This window comes from Corvus kubaryi, unplaced genomic scaffold (genome assembly GCF_017639235.1).
Source record: "Corvus kubaryi isolate FWS band 111438036 unplaced genomic scaffold, C.kubaryi_AGA036_p1.0 137, whole genome shotgun sequence".
Lineage (NCBI taxonomy): Eukaryota > Metazoa > Chordata > Aves > Passeriformes > Corvidae > Corvus > Corvus kubaryi.
Window position 1 is genome coordinate 10,746,467 of NW_024580671.1, and position 27,277 is coordinate 10,773,743.

A 27,277-nucleotide genomic window follows, 5' to 3' on the forward strand; every position below is an offset into this window, starting at 1 on the left:
TTGAAACCCATGTTCTCAAAACAAACTCTGCACAAGTTCTTGGCACAAATGGTTTCCTAAATAACTTTTAAATAAATATTATTATTCCTAAATAATTATAATAAATTTTAAAAAGAAGCCCTCTCTCTGTATTCACGGGACTGGACATCAGTCAGTCAGTCAGTCCTACCCAAGCCTCACTGGCTTAGGAATCAATACAGACCCTGTACAGAGCAGTGACCAGCCTATGCATGTGACTCCTGTCCAGTTTGTTACGTTGACAGCACTGCTTAACTCATGCACTAGTGAAATCATTATTTTGCAAGCCTCTGAGGAAAACTTTTTCATGATTTTTCAGCCTTTTTCATGATGTGTCAATGCTTTTTTAAGAGCTGATATTGCAGCAGCTGAACTTAATTTGAAAAGTGTTAGAGAGACACGTATGGAAAAATAAATGGGAACAAGCTAGGGACCAGGCTTCCAAGTATTTCAGTGCATACTTCCTCAACAAATTAGCTTAGAATTTGCATGCTAAACTGCATATATTATTCTTTCCCTTAGCACTATGCCATCTTTTTGCCTTGGAGTTTCAAAGACTCTTAGATGTTGTCAAACATAGTAACAGGCTTTCCTAAATCCTACAAATAGACTTACTGTATGAAAAGTTCTGAGCATCGTAGGCCTCTGATCTGTGAACATGCAACAGATTCATAGATCTGTTATTCAAACTACGAATAATTTCATGAAACAAGCAATAATGCTTCTCAAATGTCCACCAAACTCTTGAACTGACAGACCATCCTGTGAGAGTATCCATCACTGAACTGACTTTAATTAGTCTCCAAAGTGCTTATTGATCAGCCATCAAGTATGCATTGACAAAAGAGAGCATGCTGAACTGCCATCATGACATTTACTGCATTTCTCCACTGTACCAAACCAGCATTGTTAAATGCATATTAGTACCTTCCTAAAATTAAATATTGAGTTTATCTCCTATTAATTTAGCAGGTTTATTTTGCTGATCCAGTGATGTAAAATATAGATTTCTGTCAGGTGACTGTGTCAGACTACAAGCAGATGAAAAAGATTATGCTACCCTAACCATGTACTCTCACATTTGTAGGTGACAGACTGTTCACTTAGTAGTATAAACATCTCAATTTTTGTGCCAAAGTTTCACCATCATTCGTAACAGCTCAGCAAATAGGCTTAAGGCAGAAGATAGTATTTATCACAGGGAAGGGCACATTTGAGTACATCCTTAGATAACTATTTTATTTAAACCCACAGTTGTTATCTAGGAAAATCCATCAACAAGACAGTAATTAGTGCTGTACTTCTGTGGGCTATAAGAAAAGAATATTCCCATAGCAAGGGACTGGCTTTCCTTTACTACATGCATACTTCTTTTCTAGAAAACTTCTCAAGCCAAGGGAAGACTGAAAGCTACAGAGTTAAAATATATTGGAATTACTGTGTTAACATGTACTTTATTTTTATAATAAAAGTGCATAATTAAGAGCTTTTTCATAGTGTTTCTCAGGAAATAGGAATTTCCTGGAACAGTAGCTCATCCCTGGTGTAATTACCATGTTTGAATTGTTATAGAATTGTTGCTGCTAAGCTGTGAGCTCTTATCAGAAGGTGGAGTCATAAGGGTTTTATTAAATTGTGTTAGTTAGTGCTCTGCACAAGAAATAAGTAAAATCTTATGCCAGTTTTACCACACCAGTGGCCTCTAGCAGTAAAGCAGGCTCAGTATGAGCTGTTGTCAGCATCCTGTTCACTCACTTTCAAGCCGAACTCTGATGTGGTTTTAGGAATTGTCATTTACTGATATTCTTATCAATACAGGATTACTGATTTCACCTTCTCAGATCTCTGACGTGCTACAGTAAACTGAACTTTTTAAAGAGAATTCAGATTCTGTGTTATTTCAGCAAAGAAAAAAAGAAAATCTGGCAGCAACCACCTTGAGAAATTAAACAGCCAAGATTTTTGAAGAGTAAGATAAACCAATGGAAGATGCAAGTGGCACAGAAACCCTTCTTTTTTAACATCCAAGTTGCTTTGGACTGCCCCTAGTTTTTCATTTTTCTGAGAGCTTTACATTTGCATTGCTTGTGAAATGTGTGATGCCAGTAGGATTAATATGAAAAGCCACGTGGGAGACATGAAGATATACTTCTATGATATGCATCACTTTTCTCCACCATTTGCCCTCAGTCTTATTACGGGAACAGCTCTGTATTTTTAACACACTTGTGACCTCCCTGACTTCTTTAGAGGACATTTATGAGTATGTCATGACCCCTAAATAAGTCCAGTGGAGACCTCTCTCCAATACAAGAAAAGAGTCTGCCTACCTTCTGTTCCCTATCATTCCCCATCACACAGGTACTATTGTTATATACAATATATACAGTACTTGATCTGACAAGGCAAGGTATTTTAGCTTCCCAGAGAGTGGAAGAAGAGTTTCACTGGGGAGTTTTCTCTGTTGCAAAGATGATCTATTGCGAAGTCAATAATCAGTTGTCTCTTTAAATCAACACGTAAGAAGATTTCTAAATCAGGCGATTCACCAAAAACAACAACCCAAACATCATACAGATTTCCGTGTGACCAACTTTTCTTCCTGTAAATGCCAGGAAAAACTCCTGTGACCCTACACAACTAACTGAGCTCCCCTTTCCCCATCCCCCCCTCACTCAAAAGATACACCTCATTGTAGTTTCTACAGCTTATATTCTTATGTAAAGCACAGGACTGATTACTAGCCTGCACTGGCTGAAAGTGTAGTAAGGAGAGGAGTGCAGCTGCTGGGATGGTGCAGACCTGAAAATACCAACTGGCTGGCACAGCCACAGAGAAACCAGGCATAGTTGTAAGTACTTGCCAGTCACAATTTACTGAGCTTGCAAAGATACAGAATGAAGCCTAGCTATTCAATAGTTTTTAGCATGATGTTTTCAGTCATAATTTTAAAATCTGTGCATAGAATTGAAAATATAGAGTTTAAAAATGCATTTTTATTAGTCATAAAACATGTAGAAAACATATGTAATGTAACATTTAAAAATCTTTACATAAAAGAGATGGAAAATTAAAAACTATGGCTTCCCTTACAAAAATTCTGATTATTCCAGCAAAATAAGCCTGCTTTGTTCACAGTTCTAAGAACATCTGAAGTTGTGGTTCACCTGCCTCTATTCTTATTTTTTCAACAATCCTGTACATGATGAATAGTTTTAATGAGGATGGCACAAGCCAAAGGCTTTAATTTACAGACCTTTCTTGTAAGATAAGGAATGATGATAAGAAATAACCAGATTATTAAACCTTCTTCATACATATTAAAAGCTCTGATACTTGCCCCTCACCCAAAGGCTTTACAGGTATTTAAATTCCAGTATGATTTCACATTTTAAGTTATACTTCATGAAGGCATCTTTCCTTTCAAAAAAACAGAACTAAGTAGTAGGGAGAGACTTCAGTATTAGTATATTGCTCACAGATTTGAAATTAATTTGCTTTTTTTTGGACACAAAGATTTATCTCACAGTACTAAGACTGAATTCTTTTACTTTTTCCCCTCTATAAATCATGGGGCAAACAAGAAGATGACGTCTCATTTTTGTAAGTGACTGAGAAATGTAGCTGCTGGAGATTAAAATTGTTGATACTTGTTTCGATAAGGGCACTATGATCTTATTCTGCACACAGTAAATGTCACACAGAATTAAAAACCTGTGCATGAGGTTCCCAACTGTCTAGATACTGTTCTATCTTTATGTACATGAGCAGATATAATACACAGACATGGTGATGACCATTCTAAACATGCAAGCAGTGAAACAGATGCTACTCTGCACCATATTATCACTTTATTATGTGTGGGCTTTATTTAGCTAAATGTGGACATATATAGCTGACCAAGCCCTTTGCAATCAATGAAAAGCTGGACAATGAAGTTAACAGTACAGATCACTTAATCTCAAGCAGATTCTTGCATCTGATTAAAGGGGTCTCACCTCCCCATATTAGATTTCCAGGGACTTTACCTGGAACCCAGATGGCATGCTAAGATATTTGTATCTACAATGCAGATGTCTGCAAATCAGGTGAAGTAAATTCCATCCAAAGAGACCATCTCGCAGCAGTAGCCTGACTCAAATTGTGGACAAATTCAGAATTTTTATAACATCAAAAAAATTCCCATTTAAAAAATAAATCTTAAATTCTGAGAAAGAAATTAACATGCACTGGAGGCCATAATACGGAAGTTAATACCTGATTACATCTGTAACCATCAGTGTGAAGATATAGCACTTATGTGAAGAAAAAGAGTGAAAATACCAAAGTCCAGTCCTGCAGATTTTCACTGGTACTTCAGGAAAGTGTTTCAGCACATGCTTCACTGTTTCCCAACCCTGGGAGCACAGGCACTAATCCCAAGCCTTGCCAGACACTGGAGTTATGCAACTGTTTAATTGAAACAAGACTGTATCTTCAGGGCTTATTCAGCACTGAAGTCCCACTTGTGCCTGTCACTGATCCCCGGCAGCTGTGTGCATTGTCTGCGGCTATCGCTACTTTGCAGAAGCTGATCCCAGAACACTTCACTGACTACAGGCCTCAGCCAAGAAGATTTTCCAGTATCGCACCCTACAAAATCAGTGGTAGTTTCAGACAAAAAAAGCCCCAAAGAAAATCCCAAAGGAAAAAAATAAGTGGTGGTTTAGGACGGCTTTGGTTATATGTGTCCATAACAATTCAAAAGAACTCAGGGCAGTAAGACAAGACTAATTTTCTTTGGATCTCCTTTTTGCCACCTAAGTTGTTCTTGAGTTCAAATGTTCTTCAACCCGTCCACTGATGGTTGTACAATTTTCCCTAGGTCAAAAGAAAAATCATCAAGATGCACAAAAGTAATGTTTGAGTCCTGCCAGTGGAGATGTGGTCACTGATAGCTTCCTAAACTTCCTTAAGGTCACAAATGTTTCTTGATATCAATATTGTAAGGGTTTTTTATGGTCCTCCAAATCTTGAGAATGGGGAACACAGCAGTCTAGAGATTGCTATGCAGGGTACTGGAGCATATATGTTTCAGTTCTTCCAAACAAAAAAAGAGAATTTAAATGTACAACTTCCTCAATGAGTAAGAATCAACAGGCTTTTATAAGAGGTGCATATCATCAGTTCCTCTTAATTCTACAGATGTGTTCTAAAAAAAGAGTAATTCTTGCTTTTTTTCTTTCTCACAACACACCACCTCAGAAAATAGCTGGGGAAATAGTTATCAGGTAGACATCATTTTGCAGTAACAAGTTGTGCGAATGAGTTTCAAACAAGAAAATGGATTCAGACCTAAGTTTGCTCAGATTTTCCTATGCATTAGTAGGAGCTTGCCAGAATGTTCACAGTGTTTTTTTCTTGACCTCTCTAAATGGTTTGGAAAGCCTACAAAACCCTCTGTTTTTCTTTTCATTATTTACTTATCCCAGTCAGGGATGGGGGGAGGGCACATAAGTAACATTTAGACAGCACAGCACTGATCCTGCAAACACCTATGGATTTTTTACTGAGTGTAGTCCACAGGTAACCAAGCAGATGGCAGCATGGACAAAAACAAGGCAGAAAAGAAAGAAGCTTTGCTCTGGTAAGCTCTGAGTAGAAATGTCTCATTAATAAACAACAAAACTCATCATAAACTGGCTTAGCAGAGTCAGAGGGGAAAAAACTGTTGAAAGCAAAGAGTAATCCTGAAAGCATTAGCATATGTATTTTAAACAAGTGAATACTCTTTTCAAAAATATAGCTTAGGCTTGTGTAAAAGACAAAAATAAGTATCTCCACTGGGGGTAACTTAGTTGATGAAAGTCCACTTAAAGCTTACAGAAGTAGTCTGATATGGAATTTGTATAAGATAAGCTAAGTAAGTAACTATACTTACTGTGTAAAGCTCGTTAAGTACTTTCATTAAGTCTTCGTGAAGCTGAAATGAAATCTCTTTACTCTGTAATTAAAAAAAAAAAATCATTAGGAAAGGGCATGTAAAAGCTGCAGCATACATTTGTTTCTCGATATTTATACTCACTGTTCATCCTAGACAGTGAATGCAATGTTGCTCACAAAAACCATTCTGAATTACAGTGCACTAAAAACAGTGATTCAGGGATGCAGAGGCAGACAGACAATATCTGGACAGAGGACTTCTACAAGGAAACCCAGAAGTAATTTGAGATATTTTTCCCATAAAGCATCAGGAAATTAGGTGCCAATAGAAAGCGTAAAGTTCAAGATTATTGTTTTTAATAGAACAAACTGTGTACTATTTTATAACTGCTAGGATATACACAAAAACTAAACCATGCAGAATGGGATATTCTAGAGGGACATCCTGCTGAATTTTACATCTAGCATAGTCTTTGTTTCTCAGCACATGCAACTATCTAAATATTTATGCAAGAAGTAATTGTGGCTCCTCTTTGAAACAGATACCCAACTGCATAGTATTCCACAGCGTGGGCTGCTAAACCAACTTTGTTTAGCTTTTCTGGACTGTGACTTTACTTTCACTCTGACCCAGAAAAAAAGAAACGCTTAGCAATAGTTATTATCAAAGCAAATATGTCAAAACAAGAGTATTTAATTGGAGTCTCATTGAAATATATTCCTTTGTTAGTTTTCCACAGCATTTCAAACTGATGAAAATGGTGGCAACTGTGCAAGAGTTGAAGGCATTCATATCACAGCCTTTGGAAAACAGCTACAGAATAGAGCTACAGGACTTGGCAAACAGCCTGGCTACATTTCTTCTGTGATGCTCAGCATTCAAACATCCATGCTGGAAATGTCAGATTTTTTTTTTCTGTGAATAAATTGATCATTAGTCTGGCTTCTAAAAACTCCATCTCCATGATAGATAATGGCCTTTAGCTATGAGAAGTACTTTGTATTTGTACAGAAGCCAAAAGAAAATCCTCAGGGACACATCTCCAAAGCTGCTAACACATATTTGGCCATCACTAGAACACCTGCAGGAATAATGGTTTCTGAATGAGAATTTCCAGCACAATGTCCACGTATGAGGAGAAACCACACCACACATCCCACCCACTGTGTCTTCCAGAAGGATGAAACAGATACATACAGTAGCTTGAACAGAAAATTTGGGGTTTTTTTCCTCCTGCTCCTACTATCCTACTTTAACTCTGGGCAGTATTTTAAGGCACCCATCATATCACTTATCAATATTCACTCTGATCCGTATATTCAAGATGATTTTTCACTGACAAGAAGCCAGAAATAGAATTTAGAAAACACTTCAGTGAAATTCTTGTATTCCTAAGAGCATTAGCTGTAGTAGCTAAGGCACAGTAAGACAGCTGCTCTGAAGCTGAGGTACACAGAATTACTATGAAACTTTCCTTATTGCTTATACTTTTCAAAGTCTGGTATTTTCACGAGGTATGCATTAGTTCTGAAGTATCTAGAACACAAGGCTTACTACTTCAATTTCTTTGCAAATATCAGATTATTTTCATCTAATAAGAAGGACAAAATTTCCTATATGTAACAGTACAAAGTGCTTATGAAGATTTGGAAAAGGACTGCAGATTTGCAAGCTGCTGTAGGGAAATGCCGTAAAATCTTTAGCAAAAATTCTGAATTGCTTTTCATTGCTTTACACTGGCACCCTGCCTTTAAAAGTCAGCAGTGCAGCTCTAACACAGCTTACACACCTCCTTAAAGCTCCAAGTGGAGGCCACCTGTTTATTCTTGGATAGCTGCTTCTATAGTGCTGAATATGAGTGGTTTTTAAAATTACTTTAGCAGAAAGAAGGGCAAAACATACAAATAAGATGTTTGACATTAAGATGAAAGCATATACATGTGGGAGGAAACTCTAGATAAACTCCAGATTCAAGCAATTTATCCCTTTCAACTGTTGCTCACAGCCATCTCAAGGCTGCTGAGAAGTCAATCCCTTAATACAGCAACAGCAATCCTAAGGCAGGATGCTTTAACCTGGTAGTGCAAAAGTTTGTTTGAGAAGGTGAGACAGAAAACCCCAAACCAATTTTCTCTTTAACCGTTGAGATTTTGCTGCAAGCAAGGCACACTGAAGGATGCACCCTTCTTTTCTGCTCTTAATGCAGTCCCACCTTAATGCAAATAGACACCAGATGAGCTGAGGATTTGGTGAATGATCACTATTTAGTAGGAGCCATTTCTTCTCTTTGCTCCTTTTGAGCTCTGTCCAGCACTGAAACACAAGCAGTCCAGCCCTCAGGATTTACTGGCTAACATGCAAACATGATCTTTTCCAGGGCAACACAGCGATCAATGGTAACTTTGAAAGCAAATGGAAGAGAAAGAGGAAGATGCTTTTGTAAAAGGACAATAAGCTTTAAAATTGAAAGCAAAAAGAGGAGGAGGCAGGTGATCAGCAAAAAGAGCAAAAAATTGGGAAGTGACAACCTAGCAATGCCACACAATCACAAAGGAGTTATTTTCCACCACTTCATCTGTGGACTCCAACTCACAGAGGGTGCCTGTAGTGATGGATAACATTTCAATTGATGCATCTTTCTGATGAAAGATTTTGTAGGAATTATCCAAAAAAATCAAGCATATATTTGGGTAAACTTAGCAGTATAAAAGGGATTCCTTTTTCAAGAACTGATATATTTTACATTAGCATGTAAGATCAAGAAATATTGACGTGAGTGGCAAGCAATACAGCTTTTGGTGTGTAATATATGGCACGTCAGAGCACTAGTTAAGAAGTGCATTTATTTTTCAGTGGTTAATTGCTTTCCTCTTTCTTATTTATGCTACCTATTCCCTACAGTAGAGTTCAGCATGTGCGAATGGTGTGCTCCTCTAGGAGCCCATTCTCAGGGTGCCCAGACAACAGAATGTAAGATGCAGCACACATTTTCCTGGAGCTGAGTTGATAGCTCTAATCAGGCTATTAAAATCTGACAAACAATCACTGTTTATTAGGTGCTTATTTATTCACTGTGTCCCTGAGAAATGCACTAGTACCTACCAACCAAGAGAACAAAGAATATAATAAAAATGTTACAGCATATGCAAATTCCTGCTAAAAATATTATACATGTTACTAATCTGGTTCAAGGCATTAAGAGACAGTAGTGTATTTTTTTCATCTGACAGCAGGATAGATCATACCCGTGCAACAGACAAGTAAATGTACCTAAACCGTCCTTTCAGTATGTGCTCAGCTTTCAACACATCAGTGGTCCTTAATGTTATCAAGATTTGTATTTGTGGATTAAAGTCTGAGAAACTTAAAATTTTATTCCACATTAATATATTTTCATTGAAGTCTGTTAAAATTTTTCCATCCCTTTCAGTTAGAGCATAATTTGGCACTCCAGCTTTACTCTTGTTTATTTTAACTGAAATTTAAGAGTCAGTCCAGTTCTTCCTGGAACTCTTTAGTGCCTGTATTTAGCATACAAAATGCTACTCAGTTACATAATTTAAGGAAAATATTCTGTGACTATTGTGTTTAAATGAGTCCCTGTGGGAAGTGAAGAGCAAACCCTTCTTTTAAGGAGGTTTCATGAGCTGCAGTGACCCTAACATAACCAACTCAGCAAAATTTTGTCCCAGACTTGACAGTCTATAGCAACAAACAGCTTTGCTATAATTTTAAACTTTTAAATGTTTAAGGAAATGATGCAAAAAATCTATGTGCCACAATCTGTATAAAATCAAATAGATTCAGTAGGCAGTCAATATTCCTTGTTAAAAGCCAGATTATGGAACTAAAATATTTATTGTGCTTGGTTTCTCCAGCATCTTTTACTATAAACATTGGATGATGTGTTCATCTTGGCTTATGTAGATTTCTGTCCAAGGAAAATACATGTTTATAAATTATAAATATACAAATCTGCTTAAGGATTTTGTGGGTATGTGTTTATACAGTTGATTATTACTGCTGTGGTAACCAGAATTACTGCATGAAATATTCTGCATAATACTTTTCCCTTCTGCTTGACATTTCTCCTTATTACTTTATTCTTTAATTGTCCCCAGGAGGCCAGCTACCCCATCTGCCTGAAGAAACGTGAAAGCATGCAAGGTTTGAACTCTGCTACTTTATTTTTGTAATTTTATGTGCAGCACGAAGGCCAGGCATCAACAGCAATCTTACTGCTTTCATATGCCAGGAACTACAAAGAAGAGATTAGGTGCCTAGCTGAAAGTATGAGGCCTGACATAATGTCTTCCAATAAATACTACAAAATCTCTGTACTAGATCCTATCTTTGTCCTGGATTTAGTACATTTAAACAGATGCCAGTTCCTGACCCCTGGAAAAAAAGAATGACAAATAGCTCCTGGGAGAGCAAAATCAATGAATATCTACATGGTAAGGAGGCCAGACCAGACAGCAAAGCCATGTACAATCAGGTACCTGAATATACCACATCCTGTCCCATCAGACCATGTAGGGTACACCCAGTAGGAATCATTTCCCCAGAACAATCCAAATGTCCAGATGCACACAAAAGGAAAAACCAGAATGATGAAGAACAGAGAGCGAGACAAGGACAAGGTACAAAGACTAAGGAGCACAGACACCCTTACCACTACATTTTACCAGATCATCATTGGCTATTGCACACATCTTTTACAGAAGGAGTAGTAAAAGGGGTTGCTACAAACTTATGGCTTATGCTATATCCCACATAGGAGAGGGAACAAAATAATACTCTAGTGGTAAGCATGGCTGGGAAATGAGGAAATTATTTGATCTTTTCTTTACTACAATTCAAGCGGGAGTCAATCTTAAGATATGAATTCAAACTGTACTCCTCTAGAAAATGTTGGGCTCACTTCACAGAAAATTCATTAGAGAACCAACATGCCCACCAGCAAGATGGAAAAAGTCAGTAATGTCTACCATTGAGAAGCAGAAAGGGAAGTCCCATCCTCTTGGGAGAAGAAAGGGGGAGAAAAAAAGAGGGAGTAGAAAGAGTCAAGAAGTTTAGAGTGATTACGAGTTTGCTGTTGTCTCCCCTTATCTTGCTTCTGGGCAATGAGGCAATCCACTCTGAGACATTTTTCCTTTCTGTGGCAGCAAGACTGGGGTTTCAGAGCAGCACAATGAAGATCTGTTCTGATCAGGGACTTGGTGTATGTACTTACTCTCCCGACTTGGAAATGGAGTAAAACACCTTGCTGCCGCAAGACTGATGGAGAATTAAAACAAGGCAAAAAGTAGTGATGCATAATACCATTAGATTAATAAGCTGTAAGATATATAACTAAAAGATCTAATCATTGAATATAGAGAAGCCTGACTAACTGGTATTTGTAAGTTACAGAATCACAGAATTTTAGAAATTAAATGCTCTTGTGTGTAATGCTGTGAGAGCCAACAGAGTACAGGTATTTCCTGCTCTTGGCCATGGATTGCAGTAAGACACTAAGTATGCATTTGTTAGTCTATTTTTAAAATCTTCACATTACTGCTTTTCTTGATATTTATATTTATTACTTATAAGAGTGAGAGAGAGCACATATTTCACAGAACAGTATGATCAGATTCCAATGTAGAAGTATCTGCAGGAAATGGTTTGTCTCTAATTCAAAATCTATGAATAGTGAACAAATTCCATATGCTTTCACAGGGATATGACACCTATTGAGACTGATTATATTTTCTCTGACAATATTTTATTCTAAATACAGTTTTTTTGAAAGTAATCTGAAGAATCACAGAAATGGACAAAAAAATGCTTAAATACTCTATCTGATGTTCAAAAATCTCCAACAAAATCAATGTAATTTTCTTTAGAGAGAGAATACTATTTTGATGGAGGATGCTGTTTGCTGTCACCTTTCTCACTCTAAGTGCACCTTCTCTTTGCCCCTGTGATCTCTTTCCTGCAAAGAGAACTGTACCACAGGACATGTGTTTTGAATCAGATCTTTTTGTGGCCCAGTAAACATCCATTATGCAGTTCTGTGAGTACCTTAAGTTAGACTGCTCATTCACATCTGACACAAATTACCACAGGATCATGGAAGGGTTTGGGCTGGAAGAGCTTCATCATCAGTTCTGCAACTGGGAACTAACAGCAAATAAATCACCAGTACTCTGCAGTAAGCACCACAGCAAGAACTGTGCACACTGGGGCTCAGTGGAAACCTTCTGCAACAAGTACTGAGCCTGACAGACTGTCTTAAAAATGCGTGCTCAGACTTGATACTGGTGAACAAACCACATTCAGTCCACATGCCCATGAAGTTCACTTAGACCATGCTGAGATGCTGCATGTCCTCCTGCCACCCTTCCCCTCACATTATGGGACTGGCTCAGATCCCTGCACATAGCCTTTGCTAAGCTCACTCTGCCCATGCTCCACCTCAGCTAACAGCTGTCTGACATAACATTCTCAGGCTGAGTGTCAGATGGCAAACCCTGATGAAAGGTAGGAAAGGGCTGCTGAGTATCTGGGTTCTACTAATGTGAGCTTCAGGTTATGCACGGCAGGACTACCTCAAGTTTCTTTTCTTTCCCCTTTAGAAAATCCAAGTTAGGAATAAAAAAGCAAGAGAAGCTGCTTGCTCTTCTTCAAGAAGCTATGCTAGAAAGAGACAATCTCAAATGTTGCACCTGCATGGGCACAAGATGGAGGACAGAGACAATGGAGGACATATGGGACAATACACCTCCTGTTAATACACTGAAAATATCCATGTATTTTCCTCCTTTCGAGAGAGAAGTTGCAGCAATCTCCATTAATAAATTATGAGTGAATATAAAGGGACACACACTTCACGGAAAACTCTTAACTATATACCATTGTACAGTCCTTCTGGACAGAAGGGAAGGAAAAGCAAAATTTCTAGTGCCAAAGAACTGAACCATGCTGAAAGCAAACAGGCTTGTCTAATAACGCACACCTAGTGAAGAAGATACCTCTGAGGTAAGACATAAACAACTGGAAAGCTATTCCAGATTCAATACCAAAAGAAATCTCTTACTGGTTTGCAACTCTGAGATATCCCCACATAGACAGTACTGCAGCCTGTTCAAATCACTTTTCTCATTATTGGTTCAACTTCATAAATCTTCCATATTACTAAATTAAGTGCTTAGTGAATTAGTTTTACATATCAGACCTATTATATGAACAAGCCATTACTGATTGAGAAACTATAAACTTCAACTCTGTCTCTGTTACAGGTTTTAATGCATACCAGGAAGTTTGATTTAAGTTTTTACTTTTATTTCCTTCAAGTACAACCTGTGTGCTCCCTAAATGATTCTTCTCCCCACCCCAGTGCTATCTAGAATTATGGTGGGGTGTATGTGAAACCAGTTCCCTATTTTGAAAACACTACCTCAGGTACCCTTGCTAACATTTCGTCACATAGTTTACATCTTTTAACCTTTACTCTTCTTGAGCTCTTTTGTATGCTGATTGTCTACCAGCATCTCACTGTGACTAACAAATATGCATTTATAATCTATTTGCCTTTTGGAACATTTTAACAACAATGACTGCAAACACATTATGTAGGTCTTGAGCTAAGGTTACCTAGAGTCCTTGCTTAGCACATGATGGATTTACACATTGCATGCGTTATGAAAAAACGTAACAGTCATGGACTAGGAGAAGCATGTACAGAGACAACACTTACAGGATGTAATAGAAATACTTATGTTACCAGAAGCATATGTTCATATTTAATATTAGAAAGGAAACACTTTTAGGAGAACTGCAGCATAAGCTACCAACTTTATGTCAAGGAACTACAAAGTAAACTCTTGCTTTGTCTTCAATCTGTTTCATTCACAATGAAATTCTTTTTTACAAATAATTCATTAATACAGCTTTACTATTTCAAGAGTCCTAAGCGAAAACTGTTTCCTTTCTGCATGGGTGGACAAGTGTGCTGTTTAGAGAAGCACAGGCTTTTCCCCCTGCTTTTTTTGGATATTTGTGAGTCAGCTCTTCAGGTTACCAGCATATACAGCAGGGTCCCAAGCATTTCAGCACTAAGTATTTGCTTCAAGAGAAAAGTCATGAAGAATTTATATGTATGCTAAAACAGATTTTATGCTGTGTGTTCCGAATCTTCTCCTCAAATGCTATCTATTAGGACACTTGCCTCCCTCATGCATCTTACAAGCCTGGATGGAGGACTGCAGGAGAGGCATTACCTTCTTGAACATTCTGGTGGAGTCTTCACTTATCTGCATGAATCGCATGATCACGTTGTTCAGGTAGATATCACTCAGTGTTGCATGGTCTTTGCTTTCTCTTCTCACTTGGTTTAGGAGTAAGTACCAGCAATTCACTGGCGACAAGAGGTTCTGGTCTTTCCTAAGGAAGGAGATACACACATGTATAATGTACAGAAATGAAAAAGTTATGTTATTAACTGAAACACCTCACTGACATTTACAGTCATAACTTGTTACATAAAAATAGCTGCTTCTGAACAGTCAGTACCCATTCTTGGAATAACCCAGGTTAGGCAAGCCTCAGATGGCTTTTAAGACACATTCAAGTTTCATGAGGCATGGAAATACTCTGCAAGCCACCTCGAAGTATAAAAATATCTTGCCACAAAGCTCAGAAATGGAGTACACGTAAATATTCCAAATCAACAAAGGCCACTCCTGGAAGAGTGACAGTAATTAATTTTTGACATTAGAAATAAATGAGCACTGGAAGCACAACCCAAATCCTTCATGAGCAAAATTGCAGGAGTAGCAGTTTCACTGCATTGGATTTGTCTAACTGATGAAGTAGAAGAAAATGTCTCAAGCATCCATATTCTGTGAGCAGTGCTCATAAATTCACAGCAGTCATAAATATACTGCTACTGCTAGTCCTAGATGTGTCAATTACAAGACAAACAGCAGGACTGGACTTTTTCCAGTGATCCAATTCTGAATTCCCATGACAGACTTTTTGCAATGTAGGCCCACTCCCAGCTTTAATATAGCAAAAAATGAAATCAAAGATGACTTCTCATTTCTTCTACACAAGGCAAAATGAAAATACATATAGTTCAGCAACTGTTTCACAGACGACAAAAACTTGTTTATAGAACTTGTCTTATGTTTTTATTGACATTTTAGTATCAAGTTGGCCTTTCAACTAACTGCTCTAAAAACTTGCTGCTCTTTTTTTTCTTTCTCTTTTACAGGGATTCTCCTTAAGTTAAAAGGATAAAGCACATGAAGATAAAACAGGCAGAAGTGGTGATGAATTGAGGGAGAAACTTCTCCAACTCTTGGCAAACTCTTCTGATAATTAGCTATTATCATTGTTAGAAATACAGCCTTTAATTCCCATCTAATTGTCTACTTTTAGCTCTCACCCCCAGAATCAAAGCAACAATGAATGATTAACAGACAAAAGTCTTTTCTTCATCAGCGCTTTGCTTTGCTATGAATCAGGAGTTAAGAAAGCTTCCATTTGTTTCAGATGGACATCGTAACAGTGTTACTTCACAGCAAGGGGTTTTATCAGCCAGGTCAGACAACATGAGCACTCCTGAAAGTCCATGCTGATATTACTTGGTCCTCACTGCTGATTCCACAGACCTTCCTGATTGTTCTGGGGGCAATGGTGGGAGCAGCTCAGGGGACCAACAACTAAAGCGACTTTTGCTGTAACCTCTTCTCAAAGCAGAGAACTGCAAGAACAAAGCCAAAGGCAGAACTCAAGTCATAACCCCCATGCACAACTGCCAGTCTGGATTTAACATGTTTAAGAACAAGGAAAGATGTTTGTATGCACAGGGAAAAAAGATTTTGCCACAAGCAGAATAAAAGCCAGGGCTCTCTCTGAAGTGGTGACATATGCACAAGTTGGTTATTTCAGAGAATCAGTGAGTCACTAAAACTAATTTTAATAAATATATATTAATGCTCTTTGAACAGTGCAAGCTGTATTTCATTAACCTTTCCTTTGCCAAATGTATTTGGAAAAGACTTGTCCTGAAACAACAGTTCTATCTGTGTATCTCTAGCACAGCACTGAGTGAACAGTGGGAAAATTATTTTTTAGTTTTACAAACACAAAATACTGTTCTAAATCCCTAAGCATAACAAGGCCAGACACATGCATTCATTAATCAGCTCAAGTCAGGAAAATAACCACATGAGATTATGTCAGCAAGTGATGCACTTGAAACACTTCAGAAAACATACTGTACACAGTATGCCAGATACTACCTGCCCACTTGTTTTGCACAAAAGATACTATGCTATTAAAGGGATACATTAAATTGTAAACAATGCATAATGTTCACATCATCTTTATTTCCAGGAATCAGAGGGGTGAAGACACAGCCAAGTTCACATGCAACAACAAATCAGAAAGTTTTTTTATTAATGTCTTTTTTGTTGCTGTTGTAATGTTGACTGACCTTCATGCAGATACTTTAAAATCCTATCAACTCCACTAGAGATCAGCACACAGCTTCCAAGCCCTTTTGTGGCTCTGCATCTCCTCTAGATACTGGCAGTATTTTGGGTGGTTTAAAATCCATATGGTAGGTTAAGGATAATATTTGTGCACCTTACCTTTTAATAAACTGAAACTACTTGTCAGAACCTGACCTGAGTAACTGCAGAGAGCCACATCAACAACAGTATTTAGGCACTCACCTACCTTTAACCACAATGAGAACTGCTGCACTGCTAAGCAGCGGCGGAGATTTTAAACAGGCCTTGGAACCAGAAACAGGTACAACATGGGGGTGGTGGGCAAGCAAGTTTTTCTTACTTGTACTGCTGATGATCCTTTGTACTTCTTGTTTTTGCCATGAACCTCTCTGCTAGTTTTTCCAGATTTCGGGAATACTCCATCTCTATTTCTGACTTCTTGCGGAAGAAATCCTGCAGATCCTGAAGAAGCTGCACTCTCATTTCAGTCTGCTGCTCCAGGCATTTCTGCTGCTCAACGAGTTGAGCTCGGATCTCTAATGAGAGAAACACATCCACTCAGGTCAGTGAAAGCAAATGAACTGAGTGTTACAAACCAAAATTACAAACACTCCAGTGTACTTCAGCCTCACAGCTACACCAGCTGGATCTGGATTTCAGCTCCCATGGTGGGATGCAGCAGCGGCAGATCTCACTTCGGCCACCACACGCTTAATGCCCAGCATCTCCCACCTGCTGTCTGTCTCACAGACGGCTGTGGCAGGGGCTCAGGACTCTGCTGGGCTCAGGTGAGCCTCCACCTTCCTCTCCCATCCTCCTTCTGGCCTCTGGCACTAGCACAACATTCAGCTTGGAGTGATCTCCTCGAAGAAGGTGGCGCTGCCCCGATGAATGGCTGGATAAACAAGCACCCTTTGGGCCAGGATGAGTCTGCTGACTGTCAGGTGTTCTATGCTGGCTTGTATCATCATGTACACCACAGAAACAACCTTGTGATAAATTCTGGAGGCATTATCCATTGTAACTGTGCACAGGTAAGCTTCGTATCTGCCCCATCTGTGCCAGGGAGGAAACCGGTGTACTATACATGCATTCACCAAGGTTTTACAGCAAATATAGAGGAAAACATGTACCTGTATTTAGAGACAACTATTTGAAAATTTGCACAAGGTTCCAGAGACAGTAGTATATTTTTTAGGATTAAAAAAAATCAGATCGTTTAGAAGACAATATATGCTCACAATCTCTTCTAGAGCAATAGGGAAAAGCCTCCAGATTTCTTACCACTTTTTACTATATGCAAAATTACTAAGTGGTAGGGTTTTTATTTTAGAGATTTCTGGGGTTTTGAAATTTTTTTTTTTTGGGTTGGTATTTTTTTAGCACTTTTATTTCCTGAGTGCTAACCAGTTAAACACATTCTGAGAACACTTAGTCTAAAAAGATCCCTCTGGTTCTTTAGAGTTCATTACACTTTTGTCAGCTGCCCAGGCACAGTGTACTCCAGTACTGCGGAGTAAAAACAGGAGTAAACGCTTTGTGACAATAATAGATGTGTATATTTTTTACACAGTTTAATGCTGTAACAAGGATTTATCAATAGCAAAACACCCAGAAGTGATGCCCATGTAAATGCAAAATTGTTGTGAAATTTTACTTGATTCGTAATGACCTAACCACACTGTGGGCAAAAAGACACTGGAAATCTTCAATGCCCACAGCAGAGTTTGAAATAGAAGAGCATTCTAAAAGTCATGCTAGCATCACAGGGAACTGCAAACCACTAAGTAGTAATAACATCGCAAAAAATTATCCGATGCATCTAGGATCTAAGGCATCCTTACTGATCTTAGAGCAGGTATGAAGGCAGAGATCCACTCTGCTGGGATTCAAGCACGTATACTGAAATAAGTTGTACAAGCACAGAAAAATGTTAAGCCAATATATTTGCTGGAGGAGGGAGACACTGCAGTATGTTCTTCCAGATCTCCCGAGAGCTACCAGCTGCTGTGTTAATCATTAATGAGACCATCCATTTTTACAGTCTGGGAGGTGAACCAAAAAATTCATGGTTTGGTTTTCACTTCACTTCAGATCAGTTTGTTGGAAAAGAAACCATGCCTCCAGCAAGGATCAGCCACTGTAATACAACACTGTATCAATGACACTCATGTACACAGAGGAGAAAATCGCATCGGAGCTGGAAGGTTAACAACAGAAACAGACACTCAAGACCACTTTTTTGGGTGTCTACTACTGTTGATATTGCAATAATGGAAAATTCCTGTTTATGGGAAACCAGTTGTACAGATTCACTGGTCAGAGGCAGCAATTTTGTTCATAAGCTGGAGTTTTTACTAAATCCAGATCCATGTACATGGTCCCTATACTTTGGCCATCTCCCTTTCCCACTCAAGATTTTCTAGCAGTTACTTTGAAAGCAGCATTTTTTATGGAGCAACTATGTTCTGATTATTTTGTAGGTCAGTGTATCTTGCTGCTATAATTCTCCTTTTTCAGGCAGGCTTTTACCATAGCAACAGGAATGAGCAAGATTTTAGAAACAGGAATATATGAATAGAAATACAAGAAACAATGAATAAGGGACAACAGATAAAATAAGAGAAAACTGCCTTAGCTTTTTGATGCTGTCTGGATTTCCAATGTACAATAGTGGCTTCCTTCAAACTTGTATTTTAGAAAACAAAATTGAAGCATGATCTATGAAAGCTGATGGAGATATACAAGCTCTGAGTAAGGTTGATAAAATTAGGGGCTCAGGGGGCTGCAGCTTTATGAAGGAAGATTTGTAATTTCTGGTTACTTGAATCTCAGAAAAGAGAAAGAACATGTTGGGTCCAAAAGGCTGAGCCTATGGCCTCCTGCTGGAGGAGAAAAAGGGGAGATGTATATCCCACTCATGCTGGCTGATCACAGTCAGTCCAGAAGTGACTTCAGCAGCAGTTCTCCTTCCAGTCTTTCATGTAATTCTATTCCTCCAGTTTTAAATTTTTCTTTTACTAAAAACATGTGTAATGCCATACTGGCAGGCTGAGGAGAGGGCAAGGAAAATGATCAGAAAATGTTGTGATTTCCATTTTCTGATGAGAGCAGTGGATTAAAAAAAATACCCCAACAACAAACCCCCAGAACAAGTACTGGCATAACAGGCAGGCAGCCTGATCAGCTGTGTATGACAAAATCACAACTGTCCAGGTACTATTAACTATAATAGACTACCCGTTACCTATTGCTATGGAAAAATGCACTAAGGCAATGCCATTTTCTTTAACCAGTTCACATGTGTGATGTCCCTAGGGCTAGAAAGAGTGGCATGGAAAATTGCTGCACTGTATTCAAAGAAACAAAGCCAGTGAAGTCCAAACTCCACAGATACAGAGACAGGTGCAGCAAGTAAGAGAAGTGTGCCTGTCCTTACTCTTATTTTGCTGACACATTTAAATTCGAAGTCAAATTGGTACCAGTTGTAATGGACAATGACGTTGTCCTATTCTGCTGTGCTGAGTGGCTGATGTCAAATTTCCAGGCTATTTTGCGCCAGGAAAAGGCCCATTTAAACCCAGGACGAGTTAACACCTTCTCCTTCTTTCTCTTGGCAGCTTTAAGTCATGCTCACTGGTTTTCTGGCCAGGGGCTGGCTCAAAAGAAATCCCATCCATTTATACTGCAGCTTGAACAGACTGATATCACATCAAATGGAAAAAAAATTAAATCCACCCTACACTTTGTCCAAGATTTGCACACACAGTCAAAGCAAGGAAGCAGTTAATGTGACTGCAATTAGATCAATAAACTGGGTAAAGTTTTATTTCTAAAGATTTTAATGTTAAAAATTATTTTAGTTATGCCCTCACAGACACTCTCCACTAGAATTACTGCATTAAGTATAAAATTAGATTTTGTTTATGCCAGTTTTGAAGATATAACTCCAACCTTTCAACAAATCTTTATTTCCTTGACAAGTGGTTAAATCTGTGCACCATGAAAAGTAAAGAGACAAGATTACAGTTGCTTTGAAAGTTAAGTCAGAGCAGATGAAGCTGAACTACTGACATCACCCAAATCATAATCAGAAATAACTCATCAAGGTTACCTCTTTGCACACAGTACAGTACATACAGACAGTGATTTACATAGCACTGCAGTAATACACTGTACTACCCTGAAGGACATGTATGTAACCAGTGACAGGCCAGTGCCCTACCTGAAGGAACCTGTGGAGAGATACACTACAATGTGACACAATGATAATGCTGGCTACACACCAGCATGGAACAAAGTTCTTCACCTTCACTTCCCACACAAAAGCACCAGGCACCACCAAACATCCCAAAAAAGTCACAGGAAACCCTCTGCTGACCTCAGTAGCTGCACAACTTCTAAACACATGGTATTAACCAAATTAACCCATGGACAGATCAACACTGCATGCAGACTGCTGCCCTGCTGCAGAACTCCCCACTGCAACGCCCACCCCCATCCCTGCCCTGTGGTACTGCAGTGCTCCAGCTGTGCTGCACTAGGCTATGTCTAGCCTTTCAGACCTTGGAGACCTTTCAGACCACCACAAACTCATTACCAACTCTCGAACAAAGCAACTGTAAAGAATGCTTCATGGTGCTATCAACACCTGCCAGAAGATGCTTCCTGTCTGAGCGACCCCAAGAGCTGTTGCAGCCCGCCACTCTTAGCTCCCATTTAAGTGGAACTAACTTTTGTGCTTGCAGAGCAGCCCTGACATGGGCTTTGGTGTTTGGTGAAAGCTCCGGAAAATGCCACAGAGCAGGACATGTCTCCCTGGTCACCCCCCTCGGCTGCACCGCAAGCCTCCCACCTGCTGCCTCACCCTGCCTGGCAAGGAGCTATATTTAAGTCACGATTACAATATACAAACTATGCAGACATATTAATCCAGTAGCATTACTGGATAATCATACCAACAGCCTCAGGGCCTCACCCTGCAAAAGATCACAAAAGCAAGTAACTCAACAGAACTCTTCGAGAGTACAGAGGCTCTCACAAGACATAGTTATGTTTGCAGGTTTTATCTCTTGGGTAGCCAGACAAAGGCGTATCCCCTCCCATTTTTCTTCAAAAGCCTCCTTCGCGGGGAAAAAAAAAAAAAAAAAAGGAAAAAAATTAGATTAGTTTTAAAACACTCAGAAATGTCTCATCAAATGCACTAAAACCAATGTATGGTATCTTAGACTTTGCATTTCTAAACCATTACACTTAGGCATTTTTTTACCCCAGTGAGCTATCAACACACATATCCCCTCATTGTCATGCCAGTGATATCCAGATCGTATTTCATAGGAAATATTCAGACCTTAAATTCAGCCTAGATATAATCTGGCCACCAACATGTGTTTATAATTAAGCAGCTATTGCAGCATTAATCATCTTGCAGTTCCTCCTTGAGGACACTTGAGTCTTACATGCCTCTCATTGTGCCCCAGTTACTTAGCTAGAAGAACTGCTCATGTCTACCCCTGCTGCTAGAAGCTGAGGTGCTGCATAGGGGGACGGATCATTTCAGTTTCATTCCAGCCATTGCCTTTGTAAGGACTTGGTTCTGGCTTCTTTGTCAAGATGAGCAGAGCTTTGGTCCAGCTGCATGCAGCTGGCCAACATCTGCAGTTTAGGTTTTGTTTCAGAAAGCACTTATCTCCAGCCCACTGAGGATGCTGCCAGCAGAGAAACTGCAGCAGGAATCACTGAGAGAGGCCTGGAGGTGTCCCTGTGCACAGCTAGTACTCCTTAATGCCATGTCCCATCAGTGCTCCCACACTTCCCAGGGACATTATTGCTCCTCTCAACAGACAAGAAGATAAAGATGATGAGAGGTATCAGATCAATGGTGGATGCACAGACCCAGCTGCCAATACTTGTCTGAGATACACAACCTAAAGATGCTAGTGCTGGAAAGTTTTTATTTCTCAGAGACTTGGCTAGAAAGCTATTCAAGGATTTCTATGACAAATGGCGAGGGAAGCTCTGTGGTCAGCAGGGAGTCTGGCTCACACTCTCTCCCAGGTCCTTACTGCCATTTTCTTTAACCACAAGCAGGAAAATCCACTTCAAAAGCCAGGAAATTCCACCAGACTGACAGCTAATGAGAGATGCTGGGGTAAAGATCTTGGAGGCTGCTGCAGAAATGCCTTTAAATAGATCATGAGCCTGTACCACAACATTAACATTCTATGACAGACTAGGGGAAATCACTTCCCTGTGTCCACCACATAAGAGACAGTGATGCCCTTGAGCTTCCTTAGGCAGGGCTTTTGTGGACTTTGTTCTACCCTCACCCCCACCAGTTTCACTTAGTATATTGAGCATACAGCTTTATACATGTTCCCATTTAAAATGCAACCTTTGCCATGCACACCCCAGCATTAATGTTTGACTTTGTGCTATTTTCCAGAGAATCAATTTCAGATTTTTTGTTTGTTTGGGGGTTTTGGGGGATGTGGCTGACGTTGCTTGTGACAGATCACGTCTTCAGGCTGTAGTGTAGAAATGGATGGGGAGTGAGAATCACGCCTGGTATCTGAAGGGCTGTACAAAGAGTCAGTAATCTGAAGCCCCTGCTGACATCTGTCAACCCCTTTAAAAACTGTAAACCACGTTCATTCAAGCGCTTTGGCATCCTTACAGATAAAAACCAATCCTTGTGCAGCCATTAGCAGGAAAGCTGGTGTAGAAGCCACTTGCAGGATGCAGACAATTGTTTATGGGTCACTTCAGTTGTCCTGCTCAAACAAAGGGAGCAGAGAAACAACAAATCCTCTCCTTGAAGCCGCAAATTTCATTCTACACATTCAAGCAAACACACTCCTGTCTACTACAGTCACAGACTGGGCAACACCATGCTCCCATGCAGAATCCTGTAACTGGGGGATCCCAGTGGACAGGATTCAAAAAGGGCAGCTGCATTAGGGCATCTTCCACCTTCCAGATCCTTTTGAAATGAGAAGACATGTCTGGAAGAGCCAAGAAAATCTCTAAACATAGAAGAAGAAGCTTTTCTTCTTGTTGTTCTTGGACTAATGCCCTCCTGCTATTCACACCCACAGCTGCTGGTCACTTGGCTGCCTACAGTCCGAGTCTAAATGGAGGGCAGTATGCCAGCTCATGACTTGGCAGGACACTTTTGCCACAGTGCTACTGCCAAGCAACCATGAATTTAAGCAGGCAGTCTTCCTGCACCACATTTTGAGTGCCACTGCTTTTGTGGCAACTGCTCCTTTGCACACATAACTAAGTGCTGGCACTATATCCTACCAAATCTTGAGCCCGGCATACTCTGTCCTTGTAGTCACAGGAGCTGGGATTGAGGGCAAAAAATTCTGTCCCTCAGAGGAGAAGGAACTTTATATTGCTCAACAGCAAAAGCTCATCTCATCTCAAAACACTGCCAACCAGAAGAGTAGAAAGCAAAGGGAAAGATGCCTCCTCTGCATCAACAGTCTGATTCAAGGTCTTTCATCAGAGTGACCAGCCCTAATCTCCTGCTGTGGGAGCAGATACTCTCCCAAAATCCAACTGCCCCACTTCTACATGAGCAAATCAGCTCTGCAAACAGAGAGAGAGAGGGAGGGAGTGAGGAAAAAGGAGTCTGTGCAACTGTCTGCCAAGCAGATAGGTGATCATAAAGTAAGTCTCTAAAAACCCATTTAGGGCATCTAAACTGTCAAGATCTATGTGAAAACTTATTCTGAAGCTTCTGACGGGCTTCGACCATCCTTTTTTTTATGCTTGTTAAAGATATCATGAGCCTTTCCTTGCAGACTTAAAATTTTGGGCACATGAGAAAATTAAGAAGAAATCAGTATGCCCAAATCTTTTGTATCTTCTCATCAATGATGTATCTGCCAATAGAACAGAAAAATGACTCATGGGTCTCCTCTGAAAAATTCTTTGCACAATGTCTTGAAGGCCTGATTGGCATTAGCACTCTATGAGACAAAAAATCCACACAAACCAGGGTGTCCAATAGGAAAGAAAACCCAGTTTGTCACGATCTGAATAGCAATGAAAACCTAATGCTCTTAATTAGCTTCCTTACTTGTAAACTGAGTGAAATCAGGTTGAGTTCCTGCCTCAGCTGCTGCAAGGATGGAGGATGCTGAGGATGCTGATGATGGAGCTGCCTTGGATAGTGCAGCAGTATCCACTCTGCAACAAACACTGCATCACCTGTCCACTGACACTACCCTGAAATGACTCCAGTCTTAGTACGGGCACACATCCTTTACCTCCAGAGAAGCAGAAACCTCCTGACCATACCGATCTGGGTACAGATTGCATGCAGACCAGCACCACTTCATTTTGTTAATCTCTACTTATTTGTCACAATAAAACCCTTCCTTCCTTCTTAATATCTCAGGTGGAGACTTGACAAGTGAAAACATCTGAAAGCCTTCTTCTAGAAATGAGATGTTGAGAGATGTGCCTTTTCTTGACAAAAATATTAATTATTCTGAACCTCTGGCAGGTGACATAGCTCTTAAGATGAAGAGTTATGCTGGTAGAAGTGCAGGCCAGGAACTCTTGAGCAGCAGGATAAGCAAGAAAGTAATGAAACCTGTACATCAGACAGATAAGGCATCTCCTGTACATTGATAACTATCACTATGATAAGACTCAGAAATTAATAACTAGAGAAAATGCCCTCCCTACATCCTGTGAAAATGATTCTCCATGCATGGCACATCTTTAGGAGGTCAATAAAACATCTTTAGGATGACACACACCCTGGTGCATGCCATAAGTAAGAGCATGCATTTGACAAAGCCATGACTTTCAGTGACAGCTCATTAAGTCCCAAGGTGAAGTAATAGCGCAGTTAAGCACAAAAAGGAAACAGTAATCTGTGCTGTGTGCCAGCATTTTACCCATATTCCTTTTCAGTCCAACCTAACATACAGTAAAATACTTTCACTATTGCTCCAACCCCCCAACTTAATATATTGGGCACCTCTTGTTTTTCTTCTAAACTAAATCTGTACTTTTTTTTCAGTGAGACAAACAGCTATGCCACTGAGATGCCTCCAACACCAGTTTTTAAACTTTATGGACATATCCCATGCTAATTGCTCACCTGAGAACATCCTTGTAGTTACTTAAGGCCCTGTCTGCCCCAGCCCACCAAGTGGGGCAAAGAATGCTGCTTGGGATGCTGGCACAATTCTGGGCAGAGCATCAGCCCCTGCCCATGAGCACCCTCCTTGCCAGCAGCACAGAGCAGGGATGGTCCCCACAGCCCTGCATTGGTGAGGTGGCAGTGGAGATTAGAGCTCCTCACTCACCCACTCAGTGCTGAGTGAAGGGTGGCATCTACTACCCAGCAAATCTTTGAATGAAATTCTATCACCATGCTTCATACTTCTTGTACAGATTTGACTGCAAAAGTGCAAGTCTGGCTGAGGAGTATGTCTGTCAGACGAGATGGACCTTGATCTGCATAATTTTTTAGTGGAGACTTGGCCTAAGTCTGCAAAGCAAAGCGCCATTGAGGGATTAGTGGTCTTCTGAGCATGTCTGTGATATTATCCAAAAGTAAATTTCAGTGTCTTGTCTCATTTTCACATAGCAAATAATACTGAATTTGACTCAACAGAGGATTTAAGAAAAAGGACATCACATTTTGGGAATGGAAAAACAAAAGTTCTGTATGCCAAACTTTGAGCAGAAAATTTGTGTTTTTACTAATTAAACAAAGGAATAACCCCTATCATGATGGAATTTATTCTGTCTGTGGGAATACTAATAAGTGTAAAAAAGATCATCAGATAATCACCATGCTGGTTGATTATAACTATTATACAAGTAGCAGTAACAGACAGGTATTTTTGTATGTCACCTAATTAATAAGACTGTATAAATTCTGCCATGCTTCAAATACATTTGTCTATGTACCACTCTGATTTGGTAAAAGGTGTAATGCCTAAGTGAGAAAATAAAACACCTACCACAAAGGAAGGTTTTCTGATAAGTTTGAACCCAATTACTCAGAGCCTCGAATTTCACTAACAGCAGCTGGGAAAAAACAAATCCTTCAGTGTCACAGAGCAGGCTCTTCCTGCTACAGGGAAGTATAAATTGGACTGCGGACCACATTTAATTAAATTTATCTTCAATGGTTACAGCAGGAGGAGAAGAAAGCCCCTACCACCCAAGGTTCCCGATAATGGGAATAGAAAAAAAAAATCCCATGAGACTGTAGGTAACTGTTGCTTACTCACTCAACAGTAAGACAAAGAATAGTATCTGCAATAAATGAAATTTGGGCTAAAATAATTTGCGTATTTCCAGGTCCCCTGGAAACAGTCTTCAATCTATTAGAAGTTAAAAAAAAAAAAAAAAAGAAAAATATCACTCCCATTTTCTTTAATGACATGAAATATCAGAACCAACAAAATTTAAAGTCGATGATTTGTAGAACCCAGTATCTGCATCGCCTTTCTGCATTACTTCACTGTTTTGTGTATTCCGCAAATGGTTCTCTCCAACACACATATGGGTGATTAGGGTTTCCAGCAGGGCTCTGATGATTGCTCTATGGAAGCAAAGACACCAAGAACAGCTGTAGGAAACAGATGTGCCACTTAGGGCACCTTCAGTGAATGGACTAGGGATGAATAATTCACATGCTCAGTTCAGAATTCCTTTATTTAAAAAGGCGATAAAACCCCTATTATTGCCTATGTTTTTAGCCTATCTCCACTTGGAAATAGACATTCTGGTAGCCAAAGCTGCATTGGAGTGAGTAAAGGAGAAGAGTTGCAATGGGCAGGGCAGTAGCTGG

At 39.6% G+C, this 27,277-nt stretch overlaps 1 protein-coding gene across 3 annotated transcripts in view; it reads right to left on the bottom strand.

Moving 5' to 3' along the window:
• Positions 1-27,277, bottom strand: part of SRGAP1 (SLIT-ROBO Rho GTPase activating protein 1) — a 147,227-nt gene that overhangs the window by 56,949 nt on the left and 63,001 nt on the right. For all 3 annotated transcript variants that reach the window (XM_042017870.1, XM_042017869.1, XM_042017871.1), the window contains exons 2-4: positions 16,787-16,982; positions 14,206-14,368; positions 5,939-6,001 (exon numbers count right to left, since the gene is read on the bottom strand). In XM_042017870.1, the coding sequence (XP_041873804.1) occupies positions 5,939-6,001; positions 14,206-14,368; positions 16,787-16,982 (422 nt within the window). The remainder of the gene's footprint in view (positions 1-5,938; positions 6,002-14,205; positions 14,369-16,786; positions 16,983-27,277) is intronic.